This window comes from Antrostomus carolinensis, unplaced genomic scaffold (genome assembly GCF_000700745.2).
Source record: "Antrostomus carolinensis isolate BGI_N321 unplaced genomic scaffold, ASM70074v2 scaffold9331, whole genome shotgun sequence".
NCBI lineage: Eukaryota > Metazoa > Chordata > Aves > Caprimulgiformes > Caprimulgidae > Antrostomus > Antrostomus carolinensis.
The window spans coordinates 8,062-28,732 of record NW_010296348.1 but is presented as its reverse complement, the minus strand read 5'-3'; the positions used below and the strand labels follow the sequence as shown (position 1 = coordinate 28,732).

The window sequence follows — 20,671 nt, the reverse complement described above, 5'->3', positions numbered from 1 at the left end:
TTTCCTTTTGCATTTATTCCTTCTAGCTGTTTTCCTGAGAGCTAAACACTAATGTGATGGGAGCATTTGTAAAGACATTACTATGTTTTCTCCTTGGACAGGAGACACTTGTGTGTGTTGAAAAAGCAGATGGAATAATTCTGTTTATTTTAATTATATAGGGAATTCTCCTTTTTTTTAATCCCGCCAAATAAATTTTAAGTTCCGATGGGACATATATTTCATTCTGGAACCAGAGAAAATATTAAATGACTCATTAGGCAATGCTGTTGATGTAAAACCATATGTGCTGATTTACCAATACACTCTTCCAAAGGAAAATAATATAGAGATAAATCCAAATTCTAATTCAAATTAATATTTGTTAAACAGATTTTCTAAAACCGCTGATTCTAGAGGGACTCCTGTGGTAGGAAGGTTTTTGGGTTTATTTCTTTGTGTTTCTGTCTAAAACAAAACTTTGCAGCAATCTTTTAATTGGTCATTACCAACAAGAGATAAAGAACATCCACATACTTCTGAAATGGCAAAGAAAAAACACCAAATATTGAAAAACCTTCCAAAAGATTTTGAATTTGTATTGACATATTTTTGAACATACACTTTCATTTTACAGGACTGAATATCCTTTTACATTTTCCCACACAAAAATGTTTTGATAGAGTCTTATCATATGAATAATAGCAAAAAGTTAACTATAAACATGCACATTTGGGTAAAGTAACCAGGTCTACAGAGTAGACCATGCAAAGTAACCAGGTCTACAGAGTATTAGAGAGCATATTTTAATGAAAATTATAAGGACATTGATTGATAAAAGGAGAACCTCTAAAGGTATATTTAGTCTTGGTCCATCATCTGATGACACTTTTTCTCAGGGCACGGGCAAAGACGGTTAAATAAGTCATAGAAAGATCTGCATATACCCATCCAGAACAGAACTGTCTATGCCATAAATTAATAAGCCTTATTCTAATTTCTTTCTTTCCTAAAGGAATTGTGCCTCAGGGAGAAAAAAATACATATTAACTGAAAGAGAAAAAAAAAAAAAATTCTCGGCTGTGCTGACAAATGTCTGCTCACAGAACTCCCCCTGAAGACCAACAGAGTAACTGCAGGATACACTGCAAAACCAAGCCTCTAATAATCTCCTGAGATTTTCTTTCATAATTAATCACTAATAGCATGGCAGCACTTCAGTGCTGATATGCTATTTTCAGTGAAGCCTCGTGCATTTATCTTTGTATACAGTTACTACTGTAATTCAACAGGGACTAGTCACATAGTGTCCCTTGGCTTCTTTGAAAATTCAAGCTTCTTATAATAATACCCAGTAGCCCTTGGAAAAGATCACAGATATTTTTCTAATTGTATAGAAATAATAAATATTAAGTGTCTTACAGCTTTCCAGTTGCAAAGTACACGTCTGCTTATCCATCGGATATTTGGTCAGATCCATGCTGCATGCTGAAAGAGTATTGCTGACTATTAATAGGATAAAATCATTCATCAGTAAAAATAAAAATAAGCCATGTGTACTTCTTGAACTAATATTTACAGGTAAATATCTTTTGTGAGGAAAAAAATCTAGTATTTACTGGTATCTAATCTACCCCTATACTTGCACTGGTGAGGCTGCACCTCGAGTACTGTGTATTTTTGCAAAAGAGTATTGCTGACTATTAATAGGATAAAATCATTCATCAGTAAAAATAAAAATAAGCCATGTGTACTTCTTGAACTAATATTTACAGGTAAATATCTTTTGTGAGGAAAAAAATCTAGTATTTACTGGTATCTAATCTACCCCTATACTTGCACTGGTGAGGCTGCACCTCGAGTACTGTGTATTTTTGCACCTCTCACTACAAGAAGGACATTGAGGTGCTGAAGAGTGTCCAGAGAAGGTCAACAAAGCTGGTAAAGGGTCTGAAGCACATGTCTTATGAGGAGCAGCTGAGGGAGCTGGGGTTGTTTAGCCTGCAGAAAAGGAGGCTGAAGGGAGACCTTCTTGCTCGCTACAACTACCTGAAAGAAGGGTGTAGAGAGGTGGGGGTCAGTCTCTTCTCCCAAGTAACAAGTGACAGGATGAGAGGAAATGGCTTCAAGTTGCGCCAAGGGAAGTTTAGATTGGATATCAGGAAGAATTTCTTTACTGAAAGGGTTCTCAGGCATTGGAATGGGTTGCCCAAGGCAGTGGTGGAGTCCCCATCCCTGGAGGTATTTAAGAGTCCTGTAGATGTAGTGCTTAGGGACATGGTTTAGTCATGGTTTAGGGAACTTGTCAGTCTTAGGTTAATGACTGGACTTGATGATCTTATAGGTCTTTTCCAACTGAGCCAATTCTGTAATTGTTTGATTTGAATGTGGAAGAGTAAAACCATCCAAAACAGGACGCCACTCCAGAATAGCTGAGGAGTTTAGTGGCAGTCTAAAAAGGTCACCTCTTGCTCCCTTCTCACTTACAGCGTGCATATCCCTTTGTTGATATTTTGCAATACATTTTACAATTTTGTTATATTTATCAAAACTTGTTATAAAGGACAATCTGAAATAAATAATGCAAGTCAATCATTATGACTTGCTTTCCTCTATGCTGACTTTATTGCAAAAAAACTGGAATGGCAAAATGTAATTCCAGTATTAGCAAAAGGATCTATTATTAAATTATTGGTCAATAATATTATATATTTGTAAAACTACAAGACCATGCATATTCTACTTGTACAAATAGACCAGTTTCTTAAGCATAAAATTATGCTAACCTGGAAAGTTTAAAATCTAAGTAGAAGCCAAATATAAAGGCTGGTACATGGTATATACATACCGTAGAGCATACAATACTGTTCCATTAGGGTATATTCTTATGAGACGATTCTCAACAGTGATATCATGAAGAAAAGATTTTTTTGAATCAACTATGAAGGTATCCGGTACCCAAAGCATTTCCACAAGCCGACCATCTAAGCTTAAACTCTTATTACCATCAAAACAAAGTCTCTCATCAGTCCATCGCTGCCTTAGAAATATGGTAGCTGTGTAGTCCTGAAAGAGAAAAAACAAAGTTATAATACAGAGCAAGCCTGTATTATATTCTGTTTTACAGAAGTGTACAGACAGCTGTTGGGCACAAATAGCCTGTGACTCTCCATGTCCCATTCTAAAATGCCAACACCCCAAAAGCAGTTGTACTGGCTCTTATACTGCCAAATTTTCCAGCACTTGATGTGAGGTTGACATCATTAAGAAATATTATCTTGAGTAGATTTTTTTCTTGCAGTCATGGGAATTTTACAGTAAAAGCTGATGGCCTAAGCTGAGGCTATAAATCAGCTGAAGTCATCAGAGTTTTGTAAGCAGATAATCTGGCTCTGTAAATCTTTACATTTCAGAATGATTTATAAAAGTGGTTGCAAACATCATTTTGTTCACATAAACTACCCAATGATGCATTTTTAAAGAAAACTTTGGAAAAATATGTATAAATTCAGATAGACAAAATTATAAAAGAAATTAGAGTAATAGGAAGTCAGGGAATCATCATCTTTTAGCACAATTTATCCTTTCAGCATCACAAGGGAAACAGCAGTGCCAAATTTATTGAGACCCTAAATATAGCTTTTGGCCGAGTTCACCTTCAAATCAAATATGCCTTGTGGTCTTACATTAAAATCACACTACTTCTTAGAACCTTTTTAATCATCTTTTGCTTTTATGATGTGTTATTATCAGTATGATACATTCATCTTAAATTCTGACCTTACTTCTCCCTTTCTAAATACCTGTGAATACTTACTGAGTACAGAAGGGATATTAATACTCAACTTCTCTGGAAGCCTGAGTAATGAAATGGTGAGGTACATTTATGTACGCGTAAAAAACCACATATTTTTCTAAAATGAATATCTGAATAATGAATTTTGCCTTTTATTTCTATGTACCAATGAACAATATTTAATTAGAAAAGTATACTCCATTTCATAGTTTGTTCACAGATAAATTATACAAATGTAATGAAACACAGCTGGAATAACTTAATGTGTGACAGTTACAGTAAAAGAGAAAAACAATATGAGTTCAGCTGTGTCTAATCGCAAGGAAAGGGAGTGGCTTCAGTCATATGAATATATCTTTAATTTTCTGAAATGCATGAAGATTTAGACACTTCATCCAGAAAATATATACTGCTTTACATGACTTTCCTTAAGATTAATACTCAGTAGCAAATTTCTGTTGGTATCTATGAGAGGTGTGATGTGCATTGGCATTTCTATATTTATTATAGTGCTATAACCACTATCTGTAGTGAAAAATAAAATTCTGTCTATCTCCTAACACATGTTGACTGCACAAGGAGAAAAGTCTGTCACATCGCCACCAGCTTTAAACACAAGACATTAGCTTATTAACAAGCAAAACCAAAAAAGATTGCAAAAGCTACGATACCATATTTATTTCTGATATTGTATCAATGCTTGCAATATCCAGGCTCATTCCAACTGACACAGGACCATCTGCAAAAAAAGAGAAAGTCAAAATCTAGCACATCGTTCTTTAATACTCAGTGTTCAGGAGAACTGGCTGCCAAATCTTTCATGATCCATTTTTTTCTAAATGTTTAGTAGGTTTTTAAAAGGAAATATCCTTCAAATTTAGATTATGAGAGAATTGTAATGATTTCATAACCAAAATATAACACTTCTAGACTAACAGCATCTTAATTTTAAAAAACATGCTTTACTTCCTAAATATTTCCTGGTTTATATGATTTTTTTTTCCCCCCAGGGAAAAAAGTGCTGGGGAAAACATTGCACAACAAGGTGCAGAAGGTACAATCCCCATGGTACATCACATCCTTCTGCTCTGAGGTGCAGAGCAGTGGAAAGAATTCTTCCAGTTGCAACATCTGGTCCATCAGATGTTAGTGAACAAAGGAGTTGCACCTGGCAATGTCACATGGTTCATATCCAGATGGGATAGCTGGGTGACTTATTTACTGCCTATTTAAGAATATATTGTCCATACTGTGTCACTGCATTTTAGTGTCTTGCTTTTGACCATTACCAGTTAACTTGTGATTAAAATACTTGCTTTAATAAAGGAAAACTAGTCATTTTATTCTCCTTTTAATATTAATATCAGCTGAAGGTTTATTCATTGTGATTAAATACCTTATCTAAGTAGTTGTCATTGCAATGTTACTATGCTCAAACTCTCGTTTCCTTGTGAACGTGCATTTTACAGTGTCAGAAGGAAGATCACCAGCTGTGCATTTTAAAATGCAGATTTTGCACAGAGCTTTCACGGAAACAGGACATTATTCCCGGTTGAGTACATGCAGAATAATAAGCGCATCTTTCTAAGTAATTGAGAAGCAGAGAATGCAGTATTGAGAAATGCAGAAATACTTTAGATAAGATCTGTGCAGCTGATGGTGCCAGTATATTGCAGGCACACTGCTGAAACCCACTCTTGACTCCTTGCAATGCCCTATGTATGTACCCAAATGGCATCTAGAGGAAGATGGGGTCCAACTCTACCCCACTGAGTAACACTAAAGAAGGAATGTGTCATTCTAAGTGGTATCAGTGTATCAGTATATTTTTTTTTTCAAAATAATTTCCATTTGTAATGCAGGTGTTAAAGTTATTAAATATATGGCACTCCTGAAGTAATAATATGTAAGTGCTTTGTTCTGGACCCAGTTCAAAGTTCAAACATAAAGCTCCAACTTAAAGCAGGACTGTAGGCTTGCAGCATCCCTTCATAGTAATCTATATGTTTATTATATACTATAAATTGTACATAGAGATTAGAAGAGTTTATTATATACTATAAATTGTACATAGAGATTAGAAGAAATTGTTCATCTATAGAAAAAATACTTTGGAAGTTAACTTTGGAACAAAATAATTTTACTGAAAAGTTCTCAGACCATTGACAGCTTGTTCTCCTGTTTCTTTCAGTTCTTTTTAGGTTTTCATACTCCAAGAATACATTTATGTTTTGTCCTTCCAGGGTTAAAAACTTGACCCTCTGGGAACTCATCCCAACTTTCTAGGGTGCAACAGCAAAAAAGACGATACTTATGCTTACCATTGTACCATATCATTACTCTAAGTACAATACTGTCAGCCTCAAAAGATGTGTCAGACCCTCAAAAATCATTAAATTTAAAAATCAGTGTGATTTATAATCCATTCTCGGACATTTTTTTTTTTTTAAGTCTTCCTACAGATTCCCATGTACAACTGTAACAGAGCATATTATTGCCAAATGTCAACACAAGAATTTGAGGGGAACCTCACTATGCAAGGCATATGCTTAACAATGGACCATCATGAGATGATGACAATATAGCATTCAGCTGGCTATGTGGGAATTGTGGCTGGGAATAATCAAAATCTTTCTTATTATATCATATTTTATTGGTAGCAACAACACTTGATCCTTGACTAGTTAAGGTTATACAGATTGGGAGAAATGTTCATTAGCAGCATTTCAGAATCATCAGTGTTATTGCTACACATGTGAGAAGAAAAGCTGACTTTCCAGAAAGATTACTGAAATTAAGTTAGGTTTATTATTTCTGGAATAACAAAAACAGGACTTTGTACCTCTATCCCTTCTTTCTTATCTGTTGCAGTATTTTTCTAAATATTATTGAGTAACACAAGAGAGCTGTAGTGTTGGGTGACTCCCAACCTCCAAAAGACATCTACTTCAGGTTAAGGGATACTTCAAACTCAAAAGGATTGCACTAAAACAGACCTGCCTTGCAGTTCAAGTGCTCATGAGTGGCAGCATAGCCAGGAAAAACCATCCTGCTCTGCTAGACCTGACAGTCTTTATGGCCCAAGTGTTTGTGCTGGGCACTCAGCAAAATTCTCTCTCCTCAGATAGAGCAACATGCCAGGGAGGAATTGTACAGGGGGAAAGGAAAAAAAAACCCAACACAAAGAAAGAATGGCTTTGCTTTAACAGGTAATTTAAAAACAATATTAATAGTTAAATAGTAATTTCTTTTTTATGTGTGAGGCTAAACACAACTTATGGTGCCTTACAAAATAAGCACAGTATTAATAACAGAATGAATGAATCTTTGCATAATTATCCACCCTGAACTTCCTCTGAAAGGTCTCCCACTTACAGTGTCAAAAACAGGGCAGTAGACCAGCCAAGGCACTCAGTTCCTACATTTCCATATGTTTGGCAGAAATTGTGTGTATAATTACAACTTCTGAAGAAAATTACAGTCACAGTCTGTCCTACATTACTAAAGCCAATCTTCAAAATATGGCAAAGAAACGCCAAAGGCTGTGCCTTGTTACAGCAATGGGTGCACAATCTAATTAACATACATTTTAATTTTTACTGAAATTCCTGTACAAACACTGTTACTTTATGCACTTTACAGATATTCACAGTAATCCCATGTGGGAAAGCAGCCAGAAGAGTGGCAGGTAGCTGCAATAATCACAGTCTGCTAAACTTTGTACCAACAAAATAAACCACCACCGTGTCACGCATGTATTTCTAACTCTGAAGACCAACTACTTCAATCAGTCAGCACTGGCATGAACTACCAGTGCTGCTGAGCTGCTAGTACTACCTCTTTTTGTATTTAGTTTGAGAAAACTTAAAACAATTCTGGCATTCAGAAATACCTCAAAAGGGGTGACTTTTGAAAGAACACCTCATCCTTGCAGCAATACTGGGTAACATGCTATGCAACCCTAACAGAGAATTAGAAGGAAAAGTATCGCTAGAATAATTTATTATAGTTCCATGAAAAACTGTTTTTGTCTGCCTGATTGACAGCTTTGCTTTGGTTTAGGGTATTATGGGACTTTTAGATAAAGTGATACATTACACTTGGATTTTTTTCAGTGCATTTAACTTCCCACCGCAAGATATCTTTCTTGACAAGTATGTTATGTGAAGAGACTGGACAGATTAAGATAGGCCTTCTGACAGATCTCAACTGTAATTGTTGATATGAAGACATCAGAAGACGAGTCATTTCTAGCAGGAATTGGCTTCAACTCTATTTGTTCGCATCGATGATCCTTAGACAGTGATGCAGCTTCACTAGTACACTTTGTGGATGAGACAAAAATTGGTGGGAATTGTAATAATAACAGCTTGTTAAATCATTTGTGAAAAAAAACATATTTTAATGCAGCCAAATGCAAAAAATTAACGTGGGGACAAGTAATGCAGGCAGTACATACAGGATAGGAAACTATCTTGGCGAGCAATGCCTTTGAGAAGGATTTAGAGGTTGTCACAGATAATCATTTCAGCATGATCTTTCTGTATCATGCTCTGGCAGAAGGACTACTGCAATGGGGAGCAATGTACAGAATTAAGTTACCTTGCAATCTAGACTGTATTGGTGAGACTGTTATGAGATTACTATGACAAGATTTGTTTTCCATATTTGAAAAACAATGTGCAAACAGCAGGCAGAGTTCAATTGAGAGAGAGAAATATTCCAGAAGAAAAAAAACTCTGGAAGCTTAACATCAAAGCTTGCAACATGAAAATTAAGAAGAGCATTTACTTAGCTCCTCAAAGAGAAGACAGAGAGGTGACTTGCCCAAGGTCAGTAAGTGCAAAGAAAAGGTATCCACTAGTAAGCTGTACAGATTCTCTGACAAAGCAAAGCAAGATTCCAGTTTAGGGAAGCTAAAGACAACATGAAAGTTCATTTTTTATTTTTTTCTAACTGAACTTAATCGCTGTACATCATTCAGAGTCTCTAGAACTCAGCATTTAGGGGCGGAGGGGAAAAAAATTAAATTGTCCTGCATACAGGAAGATGGGTTTGGTGGCAATGATAAGTCTCATGGGGTCTCTTATTTCCATGGGAAAGGAAGGAAAATCTGCATTACCATCTGTATACTGAAGTTTACAGCTTTGCACGAAGTCACTGATTTATTAAATCACAATTTAAAGATTCAGTGGGGAATCAAAAGATCTTTTTTTCTCATATACAACTGGGCCTTTTGCCTTTCTCTGAAGGATTAGACATTGCTTAACTGGCACATAAAATAGTCTTTAGATTATGATTATTTGATATTTCTTTCTCACATATCCTGTGAGCTTGTCTCAGTAAGTCAAAGGGTCTTAGACATGGCTAGCATTCTGCTATCTCCCGGTCTTTCTTTGGAGTAAACTGTAAACTTCTGAGGACTAAACCATCTTCATCTTATTAAACTCATGGAACTTAAATAAACAACATATGAGAAAACAATATGATGACTGGTCTTACACAGAAGGCTGGACTCAAAAGATTTAATGCGCTGTCTTGAATTTAAACCTTAACACCATGAAACATATTACTCATTATACAGCTAAGGAAAATAATCTAAATGTGGTTTAGAATAACTGATTTAAGCATGACACTTTTCTATACCACTTGAAAGCAGCTTCCATATTCAAATATACTTAGCTGTGACCTTTTCCTAGTCTCTCTTTTTAATTAGAACCCTTAAATTATCACTTTCAATCACAGAACAAAATCTATTTTTATAAAATTATTTACGATATTTTATGCAACCCTTAACAACTCTATGAACCTGATCCAAGGCTCACTGAAGTCTCAGGAACTGCTCATTAATTCAGAGAGGTTTGGCACTGCACCTAAATTTATAAAATCAGTCTACACAGTTTCAGCAGAAAACCTGATGTTGAAATCAGCTTGTAGTGCTGAGATAAAGTGTCAGGGTTATGTAGCACATTTAAGGGAAATAACTGTGCATTTTTAAACCCCTTATGTCAGCTTTTCTACAGAAGGTTTTCACATCTATCTAGAAGTCTAGGATAAGAGGTCTAGGATAGAAGTCTAGGATAAAGCTTCTAAAAGGATAAAGTCTATTACATTAAGGGGTACTATCTACTAACACTAGCATAGGAATATTTCACATTCTAGCCAAAAGAATGGCTAAAATCATTCTAGATTAGGTAGTTTTTTAATTTGCTAATGGAACTTCTATCTGCTCAGTTTATTAAGACTTGCTTGATGAACCGGCTCAAAGAGGGACGTTAAAATGCAGCAGTTAAGGAAAAAGATTCAGATGAGGGCAAAGCAAAGTAACCAGTCCAGCTGGGGTTGCTCTGTATTAAACACTGTGTAAAAGTATCTCCATAATTTGGTAACTGGTAGGTGTCAGCCACCATGGACAAACATAAAACACTCAACCACAGAATCACTTCGGTTGGAAAAGACCTTTTAAGACCATCGTGTCCAACCAAAGATTTTACTTGTCTACAAACCTTTGACACACTAAGCCCAGCTTCAACTAATCTAACTTTAGGCACCTAATTTAGGTGCCTAGAGATGGGAATGACAGTCTGTATTGGGCATAAATGGCAGTGTTCGGGTAGCAAGGATCTGGAGGGGTAGTCTGTATGGGAGGAGAGCACTAAAGTAAGGTGAGATTAATCCTGGTTTAAAATCTAGAAATCTATTAGTTCAACTCCATGCAAGGAGAGGAGAAGACAATTTTTATGTTGTTAGGCACAGTCATTGAAGTCAAATTAAAAATATGTACATAATCCCATCATAAATTATACTATTTGAGTTGTATCTGCTTAAGTAATTTCCAGTCATCTGCCAGTCCCAGCACCAGGACTAAACACAAGCAAATAGGCAAATGCAGGGCTTATTAAACTAAGAACTTATCAGCTGTCATAAAATTTCCTTGACTAGTAAATATTTTTGTTTCTCCTGGCTTTAGGAAAAAGGAAATTTCATTTTATGATAATTTGTTTATATCCAATGTTTTCTTTTCAGACTAAAAAAAACATTTTGCTAAATATTAAGGAGTTCAGTGTCACTGATTTTGTGAGAGTATGATTGTATCTTGGCAGCAAACATTACTTCAAAAATCCAAATTTCCTGTGCATTTCAAGGACAAATAACTTTGAAATTGCTTTGAATTACACTGTTCTAAAATTCAAGCTAACCGCTGGCCTCTCACACTTGATAAAAATCACATTTCAGTGTTCCATTATGACTAGCTAACATTAAGCCCAAAGCACTGTAGATGCCAACAAATAATACCATCTAGTTTGATTACAAATTTCTTCATGCATATTTATGTCTCCATATCTAACTGACCACACAAATAAACAGAACTATGCACACTTTCAAAAGCAAAGGAATCGTGGTCAAGAAATAAACAAAAAAAAAAAAAAAAAAGGAGCCAAGTGTCTAAAAAAGGCTAACTCTTTAGGATTTTTTTTTTTTTTTTTTCTGCATATCAACACACACATACTAGGCTCCCATTTTATGTAAATCCTTTCATGCACTTCAGACAGCAAACATAGATCTTGGGTTTAATATGCATATACATTCTTTTCTGTTCATATTTCTAGAAATACAAGTTTCCTTCTCAGAGTAGATCAGCACTGATAGGTTGTCACAGTTAGAACTGTGCAGGCTTTTATAGTAGCTGGTAATCTCTACCAGAACCAAAATACCCTGGTTTATGTTTTTTATCATGCATCTTTTCATTAGCCTACTCAAGTCTAACCAGCACTTTGATCTTACGATCCATTTTCAATTGTTCAGTCTCTAAACATGCAAATATCATACCAAAGAAATTAAGGATATGGGGGATGTTTAGCAGACCTGCTGTAGCCAATGGTATAATTCTGAGTAAAGCCACTTACACTGAAATCTTTCTCACACAGAACAGATACAAGGTACACCAGCTGCAGGCAGATAATATCCGTAGAAATAAAGAAAATACTACATGGCACAAAGCTAGAATAACTGCAGTCACACAGATCAGTATAATGCACTGATTTGTTAAACTGAGGATTTAGGTGGTTTACGAGCTCTGTTTCTGAGAGGAGCAATAGTTTCTCCCAGACCTGAATCTCAGTCAAACTGCAGCCCACCTTGCCAGTAACAGAGAGGGGTCAAGGCTGGGTAGATACCACTCCCCACCCCACCTGCGCATATATGCCTCTATCACATGGAAAATGATCCCAAATGATCTCGCAAAAAGCTACAGGTACAAAAATTAGGATGAATGCTTCCTGGGTCATGCTAACCCAAATTATACCCACAAAAATTCCATTCATCACAAAACTACCAACACTGCATTCAGAAATCGCACCAATAAAATGTATTATTCAGAGTCTCATCCCATTTCTTCAGCAGTAGGGCTGACATAGATCCATCAAAGTGTGGATGGATCCAGCGAAGTGACTTAGTGTTTGCATGCCTCAGCCATGGAGAGCATATGCAGTGAGGCTGGCGCTGTCTGGAAGTGCTAGACTGGCTCTGCATATCACATAGACTTGATCTGTGCTTAAGCTTCTCTGGGATTTTCAAGCAAACACAGGAAGTCCTTAGCATCCCTCTGAACAAAATTCCCAAGCATGAAAAGAGCTATAGCCTTGCTGCATTACAACAGCTGAGAAAAAAATTGGCTCACATTAGAAAAAGGAGATTCATAAGTCAAAAGTGCTTTACTGTTGGTCTTAATTACCACCATAGGATTTTGCAATGAAATTCTGTTTGCTGTCTACCAAAGCACATCCATCATGGCAGTTCCAACATATCTCTAGTACTAGCATAGAATAATGAATACAATATATTAATGGTTACTAAACTTAATAGTTATTTTCCATTATGCATCAGCTCAAATGAGAAGGGATTAGTTTATTAGCACTACTTTTATTTTGCTGAAAATCTTCTTAGACTATATAAATACTTCATAGTGGTTGTATAGCAGCTGAGACAATTACAATAAAACCAAACAGATTAAATAGCTTTCCCTTTCTCCTAAAGCTAAAATACAGACTTATCTTAATATTTTTATGAAATGGATTCAGGAATTGCACATGATGTGGAGTGCCCTATTGAACAGGCTGATAATCTCACCAGGTATTTGGATGGCAAGTGGTCACAGTATGGTCTCAGAAACTCTTTAATCAGCCATTTTTAAGCAGGATAGAAAAGTGTTCATTTGAAACCTCTAATGTTTCTGAATATCTAACTTAAGAACTTTTGCCTAGCATTCACTCTGTAAGTTTATTTTCTGACAGACACATGGTGCTGAGCATCTTTTCAACATGCAGAATATTTTCTTCGTCATAGTTCTGCAGTTACTCCAGGCAGAGATCTTCATCCCGCCTCATAACTCTTCAGCATTTCCAACACATGCACTAGCCTGATTCAAGCAAGGAAGATGTTTGTCACTAAGACTTCAGGTACCTAACGCTGACTGCACTGCAGGGCAGTAAAATCAGCCTTGGTGCAGTAGATTATGTGGGCCTTCCAACCTGGTGACCGTGGCCTTCTGACACAGGGAACTGACATTTTCAACTCATTCTCCCTCATAGTTTTGCTGTGAACCAGTTCAGTGACCTTTAAGACCCAAGGCAAGAAGCATTTATTAACTAATTATCTTGCAATCTTATAGAATATGCACATAATACTTGGTAGAGTAACAGGATCTGACTGTGCTTTTATGAACAGTTTGATACATAAAGCTTACTTACCTTTAATCAAATTTTTTTTAGTTACTATTTAGGAAATAAGCAGAAATTATGCTTTTAAATAGGTAAGTTATTACAGCTTATTTCACTGAGGACACATTAATATCAATAGCCAAGTTTCTAAGAGAGCCTGTAAGTTCTGCTTGTGAATGCCTAGAATATATGTTTCACCTTGGGCCACAAATGCTATTACACTATATCTTATTATACTATTATATATAGTATGGATCAGTCACTATCAAACACTGGAAAAAAAAAAAACAGCACAGTGAAAAAACATTTGCTCTCATTGCTGAGTTTGAGACACTGCATTATGTTATGGCTCAAGCTTATTAAAACAGCTCTTCTACTTACTATCAAAAAAAGGACGTAGATACTTGTTGTATCCTTTTATTATTTTTTGTATAGTTGGAGGTAGAATTTCACCTTTTCCTTCAGCTTCAGGAATTTGCATTGGCCTAAAAGGAATGAAAAACATTAGGCTGTTTTTAAAAAACATAATTAATTAAAGCAGAGATGACATTCCACAAGAATATTGTATTAGTTTCAATGTTACTAACAATTACAGTCCAACAGATAACATATCATGAAACATTTGTATGTTTGCATTTCACAGCCCTGTAGAAAAATAATGTTCTAGAAAATATCAGATTTCATAATCTGTATTAGTCTCTTATTGGAAAAAAAATAAAAAATTTATGCCTTAAAGTCTACCATTGGTTTAAAGTTTATCTTTTCTTAACACCTCACCTGAGAAAATAAGTTCAGTCTTCTTTAATACCTTCTCTGTAAAAAGGACAATATTGTGATAATCTAGTAACGTGGGAGGGGTGTTGATTGTTTATTTCAGCATTTAAAATTAAGCTTCTTTTTATATAATGAAATACATTCAATTTAGTTCCTGGAGAGAGATAGAAACCAGCCTCAGAGATTAGCACATAAAAATACTTTCAAAATCCTGCTTTTACAACACAATTTTTAAACAGGCTATAGAAACAATCCTGTTGGGCAAAATCAGTGAAGCATGAGAATGTAAACCACTCCTTTATTCAGAAACAGCTACCAATATGATCAACAAAAGTTAAATATAAATAATTATAAAACCTCTTTTTGCCCTGGGGCCCCTCCAATAGCCTTATTGGGAGGATCAGTGAAGGGACGAGGGAAAGATGCAAATCTGCACTGCAATTCTTTACTCAGATCACCTCAGGATTCATTTTAATGTATTCCCCACTTCACCTTTTATGGGTCTTGATGGTTAGCAGCTGTGGGAGGGACACCTGGGGCCATTAAGGGCTGTGACACCATAAGCAGCAGCCCCATAGCAAAAGATACCATAGCTTTGCCTTTAGTTTCTGCCTGACCCCTAAGCTGAGCACCCCAAGAATGCGAGCAGGGTGTGATCACTTGTCATAGATTCAGGCTGTGCTCTTCATAAATTGAAACACAAGTGGCACTGACTGCTTATCACCAACAATTTGAGAAAAATGAAGGTACAGCTTTAACTATGAAAGTGAGAAGCAAATAATTGATTGACTCAAGGAAGCCCAGCTAGCTGCTGGCAGAGGCATTGTCTCTGCTGATGAAGAGCAGCCACCTATATATTTGCCAGGAGATGGTCTTTCTGCTTCTTGCCATTCATGACAAAAGTGACTAGTTACTAGGAGTGACTTGTTCTACCCCTTAGCTCTTCTACAGCAGGTACAAGAGCTGGAGCTGTAGTGGCTCAGCCCTGGGGAGAAGGATGTAAGTATGAAATGATGGCTAAGGGTCCACTAGTGTTTTGTGGCCTTTCCTAGTCCTACCAAATCCTCGCTGAGTTTCATCTTCCCAATTTCTTCCAGAGCTGTTCATGAACCTTCTCCTTGTTCTTCCTAGTGATGTTTCTGGGCCTGCTGTAGCTTTCCAAAGCTTGCTCCTTTGATCTGAATTTTGTTGTGTTTCTGAAAGAGCTTGAGCTGTTCTATTGGGAAACTGGTTTTCATCCACTAGGAATAATCCAATATCTTAGATTGGCAAAACTTAAATGCTAAGATGATCTAACTGAATGCACGTGGCCAAATCACACTGTGGTTTTGGATGTGGCATCCATTGTCTTGAAGTGCTGCTATTGCTGTGTAATTTTTCTGTTCACATGACCCTGTTCCCACATAAGTAGCTGTTTTTCATTAGAAGTCTTGTAGCTCATATAGCTTAGATAGTTGAATGATCTTATTCCCTTATTTTGTCCCTGTTTTTTATTTCTTTATTACTAAAGAGCTATGTTATTACCTTATTTGATGTTAAGTGTGGTCTTGAGTAATGCCAGAATTGAAATAAGGAATGTTTCTCCTGTAAACTGTGTCCTAAAGAAACAAGCATGGTCATGCTGAGTTGAAATGTGAATATAAATAAAAAGGCTAGTTTTATGTTGCACAGAAGTGTTGGAATTAAAAACGTACTTGAATTTAATTAATTTCTTAAATACTGTATTTGCAGTAGAAATTTCTGCTTTTGTAATTTATGTATAATTTTAGCTAAGTGTTCAGTGAGCTGCATGAGTTAATTTCACAGCTTTATTGGACTGTTCTTGATTGAATAAGTTTCACACTCTGTGAAACAATAAAGGAAAACTTGTCCCTTTGCACTATAAGGGTATAATATAGTATAGTATTGCAATTACAAAGTGGTCTGGTGTGTTATCATTAACAGCTATTTTCTGAAATTTATCTTAAATATTTGGCATTATTGTATGAAAGTCCTTCCCTTAAATCACCTTTGAGTGATTAGTAGTGTAGTACCCTTTCAGGTTATTCTTGATTTCCCTCATTAATACATGATGTGTAGCCTCATACCTTTGGTCTTTTTATGGTTAAGTAAGAGCTAGTTGGCATGGGAAAGCTGTTGGGCAGTAATTGAGGCTGTGAATTAACAGAGCACTGTCCCTTGTGTGCTATTTTGCCACACAATCTTTAAGAAGTCCTGTCATAGTAAGCCAATACATAAGAGGAACCTGATACCTCCTAAATGTGAGTATGTGGTCTTACCATCCTGGTAACTTTAGGGATACTCAAAAGCAGATGGTCAGTGTTGAAAGGTAAGGAACCTACAGATGTTTTGTGCCTTAAGTGGTTTTGCTTATCTACATTTTAAGGGAGGATGCCCTGTTTCCTTTAAGGCGCTCTTCAATTCACATGCCGCATTCATCACTAAGCAAGAGTGAGCTCACAGCTGCACATATTCCTGTATTCTGTCATACAGCCTTACGCAGGAATCACAAAGGATAAAAGCAAAAACTGAGACTCATTCCTCTTATGCGTGTACATCTTCTCATCAATGCATCTAAGCTTCTCTTTTACTCAATATTTGTGTTGTCATATTTAACTAACTGCATATGTTTTAGTTCCTCCATTTTCTTAACATATTTGAAATACATTGATATGCATCTAAGTACAGAATTGCCTTGAAACAGCTGTTCCGGCAACTGAGGAGAGAACAGTCTTTTATGTAAGAAAAACAAATATATATTTATTTGACAGTTGGGAATATCTACCTGTTCTGGGCTGTCAATGTATAACACATGTTTTAAACTCTTCAGGTTCAATGACCTATGCTTGCTTTTATAAAAGCTGAATTACAATTATTTCCTTTCCTTAGTTATTCTTATGGCTCAAAAACTTAGTATTTTTACAGACTAGGCTAAACTTGGAAGATACAACAACTGCTTGTAATTTAATATACTTTCAAGTTAGTGTCTTAACAGAATTGGGTAACTGGAGGGGGAAAAGGGAACATCTGCCCTAAACAGTATATATCACTGCTTAAAACAAAAGTACAGTCTAGACACATGTATGGGAATATTTTTCCTGGCTATTTTTGTCAGAAGTTATGCATCATGAAAGAGGCAGAAACACCTTAGAACTGAGAGAAGGGAGAAACAAAATGCCAAATACAGTCTGAGCAAGCTTTTGAAACGCCCCCTCAGGAAAAGCTGGGGGGAGGAAAGGTTTTTTCAGACAATCCACTGACAGCTGAATGGTTTACAGATGCAAACAAAGGTGTTGCTTCTTGTTTCACACCTGACGTGCTCAAGGATATAGGGTTTTGTATGATCTTTGTAGATAAACTGCAGCAGAGTTACCTGCATCACTGATTAATTCTCTGCTTCAAAACAGGCAGTACTGTCACTGGTTTTTGGATAATTGTTGAGGTTGAAACAGAAGTATTACAATTTCACTTATCAGATATAGGAACAAATACTTAAATAATGTAAATGCCCTTAAACTCAGACAAAAAAAATAAGCATCTCACAGAATTTTCTGGATGTGATCCTATAAACCCAGGCTAACATTCTTCAATTTGAAATCACCCTTCCTGAAATAAATAGGACCCCTTCTTGGGATCAAATAGCATGTATTTACTTAAGCTGATTCCTGGCAATGATTTGAAGTGCAAGTGCTATTGTTTACTCTGATAAATATCCCTCAATATTTTTCACTTCTACTTCTTAATAAAAATATTTCTGGGAAAGTGACCATCCAGGCAACCCCCTGGATATAGATTTGAGTATGTGTGTCTATGATGTCATCATAATGTAACTTAATGTCAAGTGATGCAAGTGAAGCTAGGAAATGTCATTCAGGAAGGGAGAACTAGAAAGTAAGGTGGAGTCTGATAGCCTGGTGTGACACTGTTAGCACATGTGTTGGAACAGATCATGTCCTCTGTATATGACAGGGAAAAGATGAGGCACTGGCTGGCTCTACACTTAAAAAAAAAAAAAAAAAAAAAAGCCACACCACACACTCCATCATTGATTATAAAGTACTCAGCAGAGGAAACTTTCTTTACACATTAGCCAGAGCTTGTATGAGTGGGATATCGAAGGGGCAACTCAAGGAGTAATTCTGGCCCTTGCTTCTGTGCTCCTCAGCCCTTGGATACGGCTTAAAAATATTTTTCTGTTTCAGTGCCAAGCTGGGTAGTTTTTGTTTTAAACAGCACTTTCACCAAGCCTTCCCAATTTGTGGACTGGAAAAAGGCATTTGTGTACCTAAGCATCATCTTGGCTATGAGCTACCCAAGGGCAGAGCTTCTTCTCAGCCTGGGTTGGGGTACAACATGACCAGGGCAGCTCCATGCTGTGCACTTGTGTCCAGGCTTACCAGGTGCTGTGCATGCACAGACTGCCATGGGTTCTACACAGGAATTAACTGTGCTTCTGGATACTCTTAGCCTTGTGAAGCTGCAGGGGAGGATTCACAAAGTCTGCCAGATAATAACTAAGGCAATTATATACTGCAGGCTGAACTTCTCAGATAATTTTTCTTCTTTGTTATTTAGATGCTTCTGAAATTTTGTTCATCTCTTAGCGATGTCTTATTACTTCAAAGCCATAAATCAACCAGTGATTATGGAGCATGGCAAGTCACAGCTGATGAGGAAGGAAGGTGGAATTAGAGCAAGTGTATGTTCTGGACAAAGATCTCCCTATAGCACTGGTGAGAGTGGGGGAGATGGATGTTTTAAACTCTCTTTCAGGTGACTGTTCCACCTGCCTTCACAACTAAGCAGAGGCTTTATCTAAACATATGTTTGCACACCCACTTAAACTAAAGCTCAGGCAGAATCTTATCTTGAGGAATTTACTGGAGACCAAACAGGTTAGGCAATTCTGCACAGAGAATTGGCTAACAGACTTGAAATACTTCAGTTGAATGCGGTAGTGACAGTGATTAATCTGTCCATGCTTGTATTTTCTTATTAGAATTACTTACAAAGAATAACTTTTCCCTCATTTTTATAGAAGGAGTATATTTTAAGTGCTCCCTTTCTATCTCAAGCTTTTGTTTTGGCAACTGCACTGTTAGCAGGGTAACTTGTACACAGAAGGGATCAGCTTCACCTTCCAGCCTAACACAACTCAGCTTTCCTAAAGCTTCACAATTTCATCAACAGATAAGGCAATGTTTTAACCAGGTAATTCTTTTTAAGACATTGTCCTTTAGTAATGAATGCACAACTATTACTTTACTATCTCAAGCTTTAGTATGCTTAGGTGGACTGTGTGCTTCTGTCCTTGGGCAAGGTACAATGGTCCAGGCAAGGACCATGTGCCCTTCTAAATTTGCTAAGCATTTGATATGATATTCACACTCTCTATACAGTAATCCTTCCTTTGAAGGATCATTTGCTTAAGTTAAATTCCTTTCTTTTTTTCTGTTCAATAGTTTCCTCAGTGAAAAAAATCTTCTACTCAACCAAGGCAACTGAGATGATTTGTGGAGTTTGGTCCTGTATTTCTGTTATTAATATCCAGGTTGTTTAATCTTTGTAAGAGGCAAGATTCAACTGTCAAGTAGATTTCACTTTGTTATGCGGTCAGATATGTTTCTAATTATAAGTAAATTTATTATAAACCAACTGATATTATTATATGTTGAAGAAATAATATTTTTAGTAAATATTTCTCACCTACACAGCATCAACAGAAAAAGGGCTCTGAGACTGCAGCATTTAAGACTGCACATTGTCAGGTGTGGTTTCAAAAGTTCTCGTAGCTCCTAAAAAAAAAAAAGTAGAGGTAATGTTTTACAACACATTTTCATTTCAAATATAAAAATTTCACAAGGTTCTCAATACAATTGTTATATCTTGAATAGCTGCTGCTATAGATGTATTAGTAAATACCTACACCAATAGAAGTGCCATTCCAGTATACTAGAGCTCTTTCATTTTTGCATCTGTCCTTTAAATATGAGGAAAAGTAATTGTTTTGAAAAATAATGCAATCGTGTGCACAAGAATCATAAACACTGTGTTTTGTCACTGCTATTCATGCTTGTAAATGAATGCGTCTGCAGCATATCAGTGCACTCCTCTGAATGGAGAAGATATAACCCCATCTTAGAACACAGAGCTCTAAGAGCAACATCTCTGGTATGTGGGTAATAACAATACTGATGATACATATTTTTGGTAAGCTTTTTTCATGAGGAAAACTGAAATGGTATGTTTCTACCTATTAAACAAAGATCCTTTGTATATAAATAATCATATAAACCATCCACATTCCTCCAAGTATTTGGCTGAGGCAAGATGTCTTCTTCTGAATGGGATTTCTTTGCTTTTGTCAGTATGATTCACATCCATAATGGTTATTTTAAGTAAT

At 36.3% G+C, this 20,671-nt stretch overlaps 1 protein-coding gene across 1 annotated transcript in view; it reads right to left on the bottom strand.

Annotated features, from left to right (window-relative positions):
• LOC104532916 (gamma-aminobutyric acid receptor subunit pi) overlaps positions 1-20,030 on the bottom strand; it is a 41,218-nt gene extending 21,188 nt beyond the window's left edge. Inside the window, exons 1-5 of the mRNA XM_010178249.2 lie at positions 19,975-20,030; positions 13,876-13,979; positions 4,447-4,514; positions 2,813-3,045; positions 1,402-1,481 (exon numbers count right to left, since the gene is read on the bottom strand). Coding sequence (XP_010176551.2) covers positions 1,402-1,481; positions 2,813-3,045; positions 4,447-4,514; positions 13,876-13,979; positions 19,975-20,030 — 541 coding nt within the window. The remainder of the gene's footprint in view (positions 1-1,401; positions 1,482-2,812; positions 3,046-4,446; positions 4,515-13,875; positions 13,980-19,974) is intronic.
• Between the last annotated feature and the right edge of the window lie 641 nt (positions 20,031-20,671).